At 37.2% G+C, this 12792-nt stretch overlaps 1 protein-coding gene and 1 non-coding gene across 2 annotated transcripts; both read right to left on the bottom strand.

The window, feature by feature from the left end:
• Nucleotides 1–252: 252 nt before the first annotated feature.
• On the bottom strand, nucleotides 253–324 carry trnah-gug. Its single transcript has one exon. It is a non-coding gene; the product is annotated as a tRNA-His (tRNA).
• A 779-nt stretch (nucleotides 325–1103) lies between these two features.
• LOC109067189 (5'-nucleotidase domain-containing protein 2-like) lies at nucleotides 1104–12535 on the bottom strand. The gene is made up of 14 exons (XM_042729693.1): nucleotides 12052–12535; nucleotides 11563–11747; nucleotides 10555–10629; nucleotides 10397–10452; nucleotides 10211–10304; nucleotides 8993–9121; nucleotides 6433–6493; nucleotides 5812–5914; nucleotides 5437–5538; nucleotides 4035–4116; nucleotides 3207–3293; nucleotides 2847–2987; nucleotides 2374–2438; nucleotides 1104–2274 (listed from the first exon to the last, which is right to left on the bottom strand). Exons 1-14 carry the CDS (start codon nucleotides 12419–12421, stop codon nucleotides 2013–2015), a joined length of 1812 nt encoding a protein of 603 aa, XP_042585627.1. The 5' UTR covers nucleotides 12422–12535; the 3' UTR covers nucleotides 1104–2012.
• Nucleotides 12536–12792: the final 257 nt, after the last annotated feature.

Below are 12792 nucleotides of genomic sequence, written 5' to 3'. Positions count from 1 at the left end.
AAAACAAAATATTCACCGATGATTTACGGAAAGACAAATGCAGTTATATAAATGGATTTTTTTAATGTCTTACATTCACCGATGGTAAATAGTATTAAGCTATATGCTAATAAATAAAATATTCGCAAGTATTTTTTATAAGCAATTATATGTACACAATGATGTTTGTGCATGAATTACATGAAGTAGTAGTAGCTGTTTCATCTTCCATAGCACAAACAAACAAAACAACTTAGCTTTGCCTTATGCTTTTGCCGTGACCCGGATTCGAACCGGGGTTGCTGCGGCCACAACGCAGAGTACTAACCACTATACGATCACGGCGAGCTATCTGGCAGCTGCGCGCATGCGGCACTTTTAGACAATATAATTAAACGGAACATATTTCTCCTGAATTGAATTGAACGCTTTTATTGTCATTGTATTTTTCTGCATACAACGAAATTACGAGCACTGCTGCTGACTGGTGTTAGAAAAACAAACATATAACCACAGACAATAAATTAGACTATAAGACTGTACAGTGCAATTTTACAAATAAATACAAGTGACTGAGTCGTGATATTCACACTGAGCAATCTGAGTAAAGTGACCATTTATAGTATTGCACGTTATTCTGTTTATACATCAGCTTCTTTATATCTCAGAGAGCTACTCGGCAGCTCGTCGATGATTTTTGTGAAGATACTGATACTTTTTTTTTCTTAGGATTCTTTGATGAAAGAAAAGCGCTTAAAATAGGAATATTTTGTAACATAAAGCTCAATTCTGATCCATTTCTACCGTTGCTGAATAAAAGTATTAATTTCTTTAAAAATCCCAAACTCTTGAATAGCAGTGCATCAAGGTTTCCTTAAATATAATAAGCTGTTTGTAAAACTAACAATATTACATATTTTAGAATGATTTCTGAAAGATCACGTGACACTGAAGACTGGAGTAATGTCTTTTTCTATCATATGAATAAATTACATTCTAAAACAATATTTAAATTGAAAATCATTATACTAGTAATAATTCACTTTTTTTTATTTCACAGCTTTTAAAAGATGTGGGTTATCGGTTTCATTCCTTAGAGTTTAAACAAACCAACATGACAAATATTAATACAAAGCCTTTTATTTGATTTTATAAATTGTAGAGCAAGTACATACAAATGATGACATCTTTCTTGCTCCTGGAAAACTGAATTTAGCAGCATAGCTATACACAGATTTAACTGTAAGCAAACAATGCTCTGATTGTATAGAAGCTTAGACTAAAACCACAAACAGTGAGGGCTTGCAAGGTCAAAAATAATAACAGCATTTGGTTTGGCCCTCCAGGAGCTTCCATGTATGTAAATACAGCTGTCATTAAAAAAAAAAAAAAAAAAAAGCTGTGGAGACTGGTATTACTTGCGCATGTTTAAACTTTTATGAGGCTTGGCTACATTATTACTGTAGTGTGGGGAAGGTAAGTAACATTAAAACACCAAATCTATCAAGCTATTTGACCTAATTGTACTTGTAATCAGACCTACTGTATTTGTAACTCATATTGTGCATTTTTGGCCAGCGGCTTAATACTTTGGCCTACCAGAGTAAAAAAAGTCTGTTTACCCCTAGTATAGTTTCATTCCTCCTGCTACCATGATCCATGTTAATACAAACATCACCCTGCTGCAACTACAAAACTCATGACATACAGGTTTAATCTATAAAACCCCCCAAAAAAGAGAGAACTGTAAACCACTTATCATCTAACTATAATTAGTAATACGTAATGCAATAGCATCAAATGTAAAAAAAGTTAGAGATAAGAACATAAGGTTAAGTTCATCAACAAGCCCATCTTTAGCTGTCCAAGGCTTGAGAACACTGAGATGCATTGTAACATAACATCCAGCAGGTGGCCCCATTGTATGTTCAAGCAAAAAGTGCCACGTCTCCAATGCTAGAGACACAAACACACACCCACACCCCCTCATTTCACTTTTCAGTTCATATTTGCACATTAAACCTTTGGCGGTTTTAACGAATATGGGCCATCTCTTCTAAGAAGGGTGTCTTCATGCAGCCAGTGCAGAGCTGGTCCATCCAGAGGGGGGCTTCGTGCTGCAGGGGTGTTCGGCGAGGGTAAAAGGTGTATGAGAGGTCGTAGTTCAGCAGGCAGCTGATAGAGGCCATGTAGAGGTCTGAGAAACGACACAGACGGCGGGAAAAGTAGGTGGGGTTGTGGCAGGTTCGGAATATGCTGCCAAAGTGAGGGTTGAAGAGGTTCTTGGTGACTGCTCTGTAAAAGAAAATTAGGAGACGTGTTACAATGGCTATAGTCCTTGATCTGTTCATCAAGTGAGTTCAAGAATTTGTATTTTTGTCTTGTTTCACTCACCGTAGCTCCTCTCTCTCTTTCAGCCACTCCTGCAGAACCTTCTTGGACTCAGGGTCCCGATACATCTGAAAACCAAGATGGAAATAAGTCACTTGTCCCAAGAAAATGTTTTTTCTGCAGATCAACAGGGAAAACTTTTGGAAGATGACCTTAAGATGAAACAAAAGACATCACAGACTCGTGTATATTCCAAACCTATCAGGTCATTCCTATGCAACCATATACTGTAGAAGCACATGTAATGCAGACGTGTTTATTTTGCTCTCATTTGTTCTCCAGAAACTCGCTTATAGAGAGACTGTAATATTTAGATATACTGAGATATTTTTAAAAGTTAAGAAAATGAGGAAAGTTTGAATTTGAGTTTCTACTTTAACATGAAATTGAATAAAAAAGTAGACATTCATCAGGAAAAATATGTTTCTGTTCTAAACAGGAAGAGTGTTGGTGAAGTTTAGAGCCACACTGTGTACCTGCATGCGCTCCAGCAGTCCGGTGAGCGCCTGCAACCACGTGAGACTTTGAGCGTACTGCTCTGTGTTCACCACCTTCGTCTCCACCTCCAGTTCAGGCACGATCGCTCCCGTCCTCCACCCATGACGCAGCATCAGGTCCTAAAATGCCAGCACACAGGATGTTTAGACTATAAGCCACTTCAAGAACCTTTTAATGTTAACTGTTACTGTCTGACTCTGGAAACCAGTGATTATGAAACTACAGGCTGAGATTTACTTCCACTGTTGTTGGAATCACTGAGCTGAAAGCGTAAAAACAAAAGGAAGAGACATATGCGCAACAAATGTGAACAAAACAGAAGCATGATGATGACTCACTGCCAAGTCACTATAGAGATGATCTCCAAAATAGAAAACCTTGGATCCTCGCCATCCTGTTAACTTCAGAAAATCCACAAGGTTTCCCTGAAACAAAGCGAAACAATGGCAGTTTTATTAACCTGCTGCTAATATTGCGATTGATTTGTAGTTTCTAGGTTTTGAACTAGAAATGACAACACGCTGCAGTTTTTTCCCGCAGTACTCGTTCGGATTTCTGGAAGCCACGAGTCAAAAGACCTTTCATTGGTTTTTTGTATTCACTGGCAGGAACAGTTTGCTCCAAGTTTCCTGCCAAGGAACTTTCGCATAAGTCTTTCCCAATTTGGGATGGTTTTCATATCCTGCTTTAACTTCATCTTGCCTGAGGGTGGGCATGTAGTTGGGCTAAGCCTCTGTTCTGGTCAGCCAAGTCCGTTTGTCCACCACTAAACTGTTCAACTGATTTTCCATTCATTTTGAAGTTGACCTTGCCACTTTCTTTTCTACTTTTTCCAAATGAAAGAGCCAAATTAAGTGGATAAATCATTCTACAATTAACAGACACTCAGTGCTGAGCTGGAAAGCTTTGGGTTTATTCTCACAGGGAGAGGAAAATGTTAACTATGTAAACTTTAAAATAACATGTTTTTGCACGTTGAGGACTTATAAATGTCCCAGTAATTCGGAAGAAATTTCACCAGATGTATTTGGAATCTCTGACTTAATTCAGACTCAGAGATGAGTCAGCATAAATGATATACCAAATAAAAGCTTCTCACCTTCCTTTATTGCTCATAATCATCTTAGCAGAATAAACAGACATGATGCAGGGCAAAACCTGTTTACCTGTTTATAGATCTGTCCCTTATCCAAACTCTTGATTCTATCCCACTGTAAGTCTCCATTGCTGTCCAAACGTCTAAATGGTCTGGAAAATTAAGAGATAGAGATGCTTTAAATCACTGCAAAGTATAAAACTAAAAACACTCCTGCTGGAGAAAATAAAACGTTATTGGGAACCAATACATTACTGTTTATTTTCCATTAAAGTGATACTCCACCCCAAAATGATAATTTTGTCAATCACTTACCCCCATGTTATTCCAAACCTGTAAAAGCTTCGTTCGTCTTCGGAACACAATTTAAGATATTTTGGATGAAAATCTGGAGGCTTGTGACTGTCCCATAGACTGCCAAGTAAATAGCAGTGTCAAGGTCTATAAAAGGTATGAAAGTCATCGTCAGAATACTCCATCTGTCATCAGACGTGCAATCTGGGTTATATGAAGTGACGGGAATACTTTTTGTAAGCGAAGAAAACAAAAATAACGACTTTATTCAATAATTCCTTTTCAATAATGAAAATAATTCCTAATCAATAATGACACAGAACAGCATACGCAGCATATGGTGATATGGAGAGACACAGAGGAGACCATTGACAAAGGAATTCTTGAATAAAGTCATTATTTTTGTCTTCTTCGCTTACAAAAAGTGTTCCCATGGCTCTATATAACACCGATTGCACGTCTGATGGCAGATGGAGTATTCTGACGACGACTTTCATACCTTTTATGGACCTTCACATTGTTATTTATTTGGCAGTCTATGGGACAGTCACAAGCCTTCAGGTTTTCATCCAAAATATCTTAAATTGTGTTCCGAAGATGAACAGAGCTTTTATGGGTTTGGAACAACACTGGGGTAAGTGATTAATGACAAAATTTTCATTTTGGGGTGGAGTATCCCTTTAAGGGGTCAGTCAGTTTTTTAAAAACAAAAAAATACTTTTATTTGGCAATGATTGTAAATTAATCATAAGTGACATTTATAATGTCATAAAAGAAAAGTTGCTTTCCATTAATCAAAGAATACTGAAACTTTATCACCATTTCCACAAAAATATTAAGCACTACTATGGTTTTCAACATTGATAATAATAAATGCTTGAGTACAAAATCAGCATATAAGAATGTTTTCTGAAGGATCATGTGACACTGAACACTAGAGTAATGGCTGCTTTGCATAACAGAAATACATTAAATTTAAAAATGTATTATAACAAAACTTAATATTTTACAATATTACAGTTGTACAGTTTTTAATCAAATAAATGCAGCCTTAAATGTTTGAATAATATTATATATTATAAATCACCTCTTTTAAAGTGCACAATGAAACATTTTAAAGCAGAAATCTCAAATGACTCTAAACAAGATATTTTCCATTAACAATAAAGCAGACTTACTTCACGCAGTCATTAAAAAAATGAGGTTTGTCAGCTTGAACAATGACAACGTCAAAGAAGTCCCTCCACTCCTTTCCAACCATGTACTTCATGCCTTTATCACTGAAAAAATACAGGGGGAAAAAAATCAAATAACATGACAATAACAGTGCAAAAATAATAAATATATATATATATATATAAGCTAATGTTTAAACTTGAGACTATGTGAGAAAATGATCTGGGACATAAAATAATTAGGGGTTCAAAATAACTGATCATTGTTTTAAATATATGTACTTTTTTTTTCAAATTGCATGGAGAAATTCTGAGTTTCACTTTGAGATCCTTTACGAATTAATCAGCTGAATATAATACAAGAGAAAAGAAACTCACACAAAGCTGAAGGGGCTGTTGGTAATAAGGAAAAGCTTCTTCCCATGACTGGCCAGCCGGTGCAACACAGCGTATGTTTCATCTCCTCTGAGAATGTATTTCTCTGGGGACCGAATAAGGAAGGAAAAGGGGCCACAAAAGGAAGAAAAAAAAAGAGGGCCTTTAAAACCAGGTCTATTCTATTCTGAATAAAACCAAATCAGTCATGACTGTAATACAGAATCGGATCAAATCTATTTTCCTGTTTGCCTACAAAGTGTTTATACTGTGATGGAAAATCTGTGATTGTCCGCAGGGATACAACAAACATTAAAACCAAAGATTAGACTGTGCTAGATCAACAGAACTGCTCGCTTAAAATCTCATTCTCCAGAAAGGTCCGATTATGCAACAGTCTGCTCTGAAAACAAAAGACTGCTTTCCACCCATATACCCACCACATACACAAACTGCACAGACTGGGTCGGGAGAGTCAACTTCGAGTCTGGTCGTCATTAGATTCAGGTTTCAATAACATGATCTTTACTTGGCCCAGTGCATATCTTACTTTAACTAAGATTTTAAGCTATTTTTGTGCCACATGTTTGGGTAATGCACATAGTAATATTTGTTAATACTCACCAAGATCTTGCATGATCCATTTGTACATGTAACCCTTGATATGCACCATTCCAATTGCATCCTGAAAAGACAGAATTCGTCTATTAATTCAGTGCTCATATTTCTCAAACAGACATTAACCACTTTAACCACTGCTTAAAGGTGCAATAGGAGATCTTGGAAAATGGGTTCCCCAAGGGGTTCCCCAAACCACGGACTTGGCAACAATGTAGCGTGCCAACTCGATGCTTCCTCTGAAGACTGCTTAGATGTGTTCGACTTGAAGCAGAGCTGATTAGACCGATGTGTGGGTCAAAGTACTGTGAGAGCTGTAAGAGAACTGACGTCTCCTTATGCTTTCTCTCGCCATACTTTGACGTCATACACCAATCGATCTTCAAGTCATGAACCTCATTTCTTTAGCGTTTTAGTTTGTCTAGTGTATTTGTGTAATTTGGGATTGTGAAATTATTGTGTTGTTTTCATATCTTTATTTTATTGTGAATGCAATTAATTGTTCAGCCCTAACTGACATAGACCAATAAAATTTAGTTTCTTAATATATCTCCTCTCAGATTCACACAGGGTGGGGAAATAATCCTCTGACATGGTTAAAAATAATGAATGGTCGCCAATAACTTTTAAATAAAGTGGGTGAAGTTTTTTGTGTGATGTGGAACTTTGCGCTCTACTTCTGTGCCCAAAACGCTCATTTTTTGGGTTAACAGTTTATAAAAAAAAATGTTGTTCTGGGTTTTTTAGCTTGTTTACTATACACCTTGTCACATAGCAGTTTTTAAACATTGTTCTGTTTTTTGTTATAAGTCAGAAATGACAAGGAGGCAGCTTCCCACAAAGGAAAGTCGAATGGAGAGGGTTGGTTTGTTCATTCCCCTGACCACGGGTCTGGAATTAATGCGGGATTAGGGCAAAGATGCCACCAAATTGGACAAATATGCCCCTGTACAATGAAACTAAATCTATTAAGGATGTCACGAATAAAGTGATAATGAAATGAAAAATGTCAATTGTGGCATTAAATTAAATTTGCTAATGATGCATCAAATTATTTTTACAGCATTCCGCATTATATCCAATCACACACCATTCCATTGAGTTTATGAATGCAATGGCATATCAGAGGCGTTCAGATGAGTCATCGCTGGAACTCCGAGTTGTGCTGTGAGCGTGCACACTGACTGAATTCTAAACTCTTTGCGAATTCTCTCATCATAAACAACAAAGTGGAAATGTAAATACAATGTAAGTAAGAGATTCATTTGACATTGTAGGCAGCTTTATTGATTATAACGGGGGAGTTTCTGAGCGTGTTTAAACTCACGCTAGACTGAAGTCAGTCATCATATTCTTTGATAATGTAATGTTCTTGTTCTTTGCTTGCTTTTTGTATATAATTTTTGTGCTTTTAGAATAACAGTGGAAATTAAAGAGTTATAATTAGTAACTTACAATGTTTTTATTAAATTATTATATTTGACACCCATAGGCCTATCTAGTATATGGAAGCCTTTTTCCGAAATTGAATTATAAAAAAAAAAAAAAAAGGTCATTGTTAAGTGTTAGGGTTTTGAGTTTTATATATAATAGAGATATAAACTCACTATGGCAAAAGAGTAAAAATTGTGAGATAAAAAGTTGCAATTACATTGTTTTATTTTTATTTAGTGGGTACTATGTGTTTGCCTAAAAAAACAGGGTTATGATGTGCATGTTAATAGGATTACACTTACATTAGACAAATTTTAGCCTTACCCTGGAGTGGGTTACACTTTCTATTATCTTTTTTTTTTTTTTCATTATTTCCTTTTTCCCCTTGGTTTGCAAAAATGATTTTAAAAAAGATCTATCACAAACTTTACTTCGATCCGCTGCCAGGTTTTCTGTTCCCTATGACAGCTTACGTAGCCACACTGCGATTACAGTACAATCTGTTCTACCAGCGCGGACAGAAGTCAGTTCGAAAAGCTGCGCTTGAAAGATAAACAAGCCCAGCTGACGCTCTACTTCCTGACAAGCACTCCAGTGAAAGTGATAATAAGCCAAACCCACATACTGCAAAATGATTAATTTGATTATTGTTGACACACTTTGGAACTCTGACAAATTTTGGGTTTTAGCCATTAGTTGCATTAGTTACGATTTTTATTTTCTACTAGTTAGCCAAAGCTCGAGTAGTTTAGAGTGGAGTTTAGAGTGGGGCTGAAAAGCAGAAGTGAAAGACAAGACTACATTCTGCAAGTAAACTGACCCAAAACAGCATGAAAAAACAAAGTCGCTCTATAACCCAATTCAGGACCACCGTGATCTGGGCTGAATGAAAACAAATCATTCAGCTGCACTTAACCACAGGCAGAAGAAAGAATCCACTTGGCTTGACTACAGAGTTTACAAAACGACAGACAAGAAACAGCTCTCACAGTTTTAAATTACAAAAGCAGTTTGTAAACTATTCCCACAGTCTTTAAAAACAGCCTGGCTTTATTGTGCAAATGCTCTTAATCGTCAGGAAGACAAGTGGTTTGATCAGGATTCATGAAGGGCATATTGACTTCATACGTACTGAGACATCTTTGTAGAGATGCACTGGGTCGTACTCAATGTCATTTGAGATGAAGTAATCGTTCGCAGCTGCCAAGAGAGTCATCTCAGGGATGGAGAACACATCCATAAACTGCTTCATTTTGGGACCCTGGAACAAATAATAATAAAATGCATGAGTCATATGTGTTTAACAACAGTAATGAATAAGTGAAGCTTCTTTATATGTAAATTACATGCCTCCTCTAAGAAAAGTTGAAAGACTGTTGGTCTATTGCGAGTAAATTGCAGGTCATATATTTTAATGACCATTTTAGAGCAAAACCTCACACAAACAAAAAACCGTTAACCAGTATTTAACAAAAAAACTTCCAGAGCCATGAATGTGCATGACCATATCAGTCTTTAAATAAATTCAGAATGAATCTTCAATGCAGTGGATCTCAACTGATTTTAAATTGGACATTAAATGGCAATCTAACAGACTGTTGAAAATGTATTGTCAAAAATGTAACCATATATGTCCATGTAATCAAAAATTATAACTATTCAATTTTTTTTTTTTTTTACTGCCATTCACTGCATGGCTTTTGACATAAAAATCATAGCTTGTACAATTTAACAGGACAGTTGTGGATGTACCTTTTTTCACAATAAAGTTTGAATTTTATAATTTATGTTTTCAGTACTTTCTGTAACCTCATCAAAACCACTGCTCTAATGAATCATACATACAGATTTGCAAACCACTTTAAACGTTTGACAAAAAATAATGTTGTTCACAAGTCAGACAATACTAGGCAAGCAAGTTTTACTGCATCCAAAAGCAACATTTAGCTAATGAAACATTTAGAAACAGAGCATAACAAGAAAAATCCTCATTAAATATCTTTGACTTTTTCTAGTATGCAAAACACCAAATCCCTGATACATCTGTGTTTCCAATGACCATTGAAATCCTGCAGAGAAGAACGTGCCTGATAGCCATCTGATAAAGAAAAGGACTGTAATGTTTTTGTTGCAGATATATAGCGCACAGCCACTTACTCATGGTGACTGGTCACACAAAATCAGATCTGAGCTCATGACAGGGTGGCACCACTTTAGCCTGACTGACCTCTTAGTAATGAGGCACAAAAATGTAAGCATGCCAATAACACCATGTAAACATCGTCTCTCTCTCTCGAGTGTAAATTGAAATGAAATTTGATGAAATGAAAATGCAATGTGGAACAATCACCTTGCCGTAAAATCCACTGACTTGGTGGAGGGGAACATGATTTGAACCTCCATAAAGTTTCATGACCTCATCATCAGGGACAGGCTTCAGACCCCTGTGAATACAAGAAACAAAGCCTGACAATTACATAACCACAATTCTCCACCAAACTCATTGATTAAACTGATCAAATGAGGGTCCATTTACCTATAAACAGTGCCCAACTGGATATAATGGAAGGCATCAATTTTCATCAATAGGCCCTGTGGCATTACAATAATAACAAAAAATTGTTATATTAATTTTATTGCACAACTACGATTAAACATTGCTGCAAAACCTCAAACAAAGAAGGTTAAATGCACCTTTTGGATGTCGTAGTGAAGTCCCCGTGTTGCAAAGTTGGGAATATAGTCATACTTACTGATTCCCTCAGGATACTAGTGAAAGAAACAGTTGAAAATTGTGTTATCTTAAACATGCCAACCTTTAACCCCCCCATCCCATGACTCCACATGACCATCATTAGAACAATTAAACATAACAGAACTACAGATAATCTGAAGACTTGAGCCAAAAGCCCAGGATACATCTGATGCATTAGGGGCCGTTCACACAAAACACGTTTTTGTGTTCCACTGCACTGTTTTTCTACGCTAATATGAGCTAGATGGACATGTTTTGACTGTTGCGCTCCCGTCTTTTGCAGCGCCTCAAGCATAACAGCCCTCTAAAAATGTGGAGCTTAAGTAAAAAAAAAATAATTAAAAAGAGAAAACGAGAAAAGGTCTCGAGACCCTGTGTTTTAATTTTTTCATATTCCAGTGCTTTGCATCTCGCATCTTCAAAAGCAAAAACGCATTCGGTATATGTCCTCTTAGACTTCCTAAGGGGCCATTCACACAGAATGCGTTTTGCATTCCACTGCTGTCCATTATTTTTCTATGTCAACATACGCTGACTAGACAGACCAGTTTGACCGTTGCGCTCGGGTCTTTCAGTGTTGTAACGTGACGATAAAATTAAAAGTTGACTTAAAAAAAAAATTCTTTTTTCTTGAATTTTTTCAACAAAAACGCTGTCTGTTGATGCATTTGTTTTTTTTGCAGCGTTCTAAAATCGTCGTGCTGTTGTTAAAAGTTCAACTTTAAACGGGGCCCAGTTTTTTTTTTTTTACCCCATTAGACAGCCCCGCCTCTCGCGGTTTTAATCGCAAAAACGCGTTCTGTGTGAATAGACCGTAAGTGTTTATTTACTGGTTATGCGTTTTACCTCATAATAAAGCTTGGTAATTATAATTATTTGGTTTAATAACAATTAAATATGCAAATCAACAGGTTTATATGGCATTAAGTTGGATGTCTTTCTCGGACCTTGTAGTGCTGGACGAGAAACTCTCGCGCCTTGTTGTATATCATCTCGTCCAGCGCGCTGGAATAGAGCGCGAGCGTGTAATCATAGTCAAAGCCGTAGATGTCCACCTCTTCCAGATTCACCTCATTGTTTGCATAGATGGTAGAAGGGTTCAAAAGACTGCACACCCCAGGAGGAATCAAATCTGTGAGGCGGCAAAGGGAGATTTGAGGTTTATTATCACATATTTAAAAGCATGGCATGTTTTGAACACTGTTTATTCTGTGCATAAACAAGGCAATTGTGAAAAACCATCTCTCGCACCTGAAATAACGTTAGTTACAAAATGTCGATCACGCATTGGACATGTGAATGGCAGTTGGCAGTTGTTTACAAAATGTCCAGAGGCCAGCGCCTCTTTGGAACAGAGGAAAAGTGGACAAATGTTTTGCCACGAGTGCAGAGATTACAGAAAATCACATATGAAACCGCAAATTAAATCAACATACCGTGCACGAGCCGTTTCATCTCATTGTATCTCGCCCACAAGTACGTTTTATTGTTGATCTGTGGGGCCGTGGATGAGAAAGCCCTGCCAGATTTGGTAAGAGATTCTTCGCCTCTATTTTTGCCCACGATCTGGTGTCTCTGCGATGTGACTGCGGCTGCAACAGGGTTATGATTTGCTGCTAAATTTCTCGTCGGTCCACAGTTTTGTCCATCTTTGCAGCAGTTCTGTCCGTTCATTGTTGCACCAGCCGAGGCGAAGCTTCCACAAGCAAAAGCAGGAATATTCAACCCTGCGCACAGCGAAACTCTGGAAGTGGTGCTTCTTTGCCACATTGCGTTACTTAAACTGCCTAATTTTTTGCAAGCCATGTCTTAACTATACTAAAAAAGTTGTTTACTTCTTTCATTCGTACTTGCGAGCGTGTTCAGTAAGATCGCTTCTGAGGGAACTGATACAGCTTCGCTGAGGGCATCGCTGGTCGGGCGCAGACTGTCTTATTAACCAATCAAATGCCAGACTTGTAATGATTGACAGTTCGTTAAACCAATAAGAGGTGGCCTCTGTTGCGTCGCTTATCTAGGGGTTCGGTTTAGGAGGAAAACGTGTTTACATGCCAGTCCAACCAATACGTTTCCCTGATGAAAATTTTGCAATATTTCATGCCTTATGATTGGTCAGACGACCTGGCAACTGCCTGCATGTGCTACGTGACTGAATATGCTTAGCATGTTCCAAGAGA

The sequence above is a fragment of the Cyprinus carpio genome, chromosome B8, assembly GCF_018340385.1.
Source record: "Cyprinus carpio isolate SPL01 chromosome B8, ASM1834038v1, whole genome shotgun sequence".
Lineage (NCBI taxonomy): Eukaryota > Metazoa > Chordata > Actinopteri > Cypriniformes > Cyprinidae > Cyprinus > Cyprinus carpio.
The sequence above is the reverse complement of the archived record's forward strand: the minus strand, read 5'-3'. Positions and strand labels throughout refer to the sequence as shown.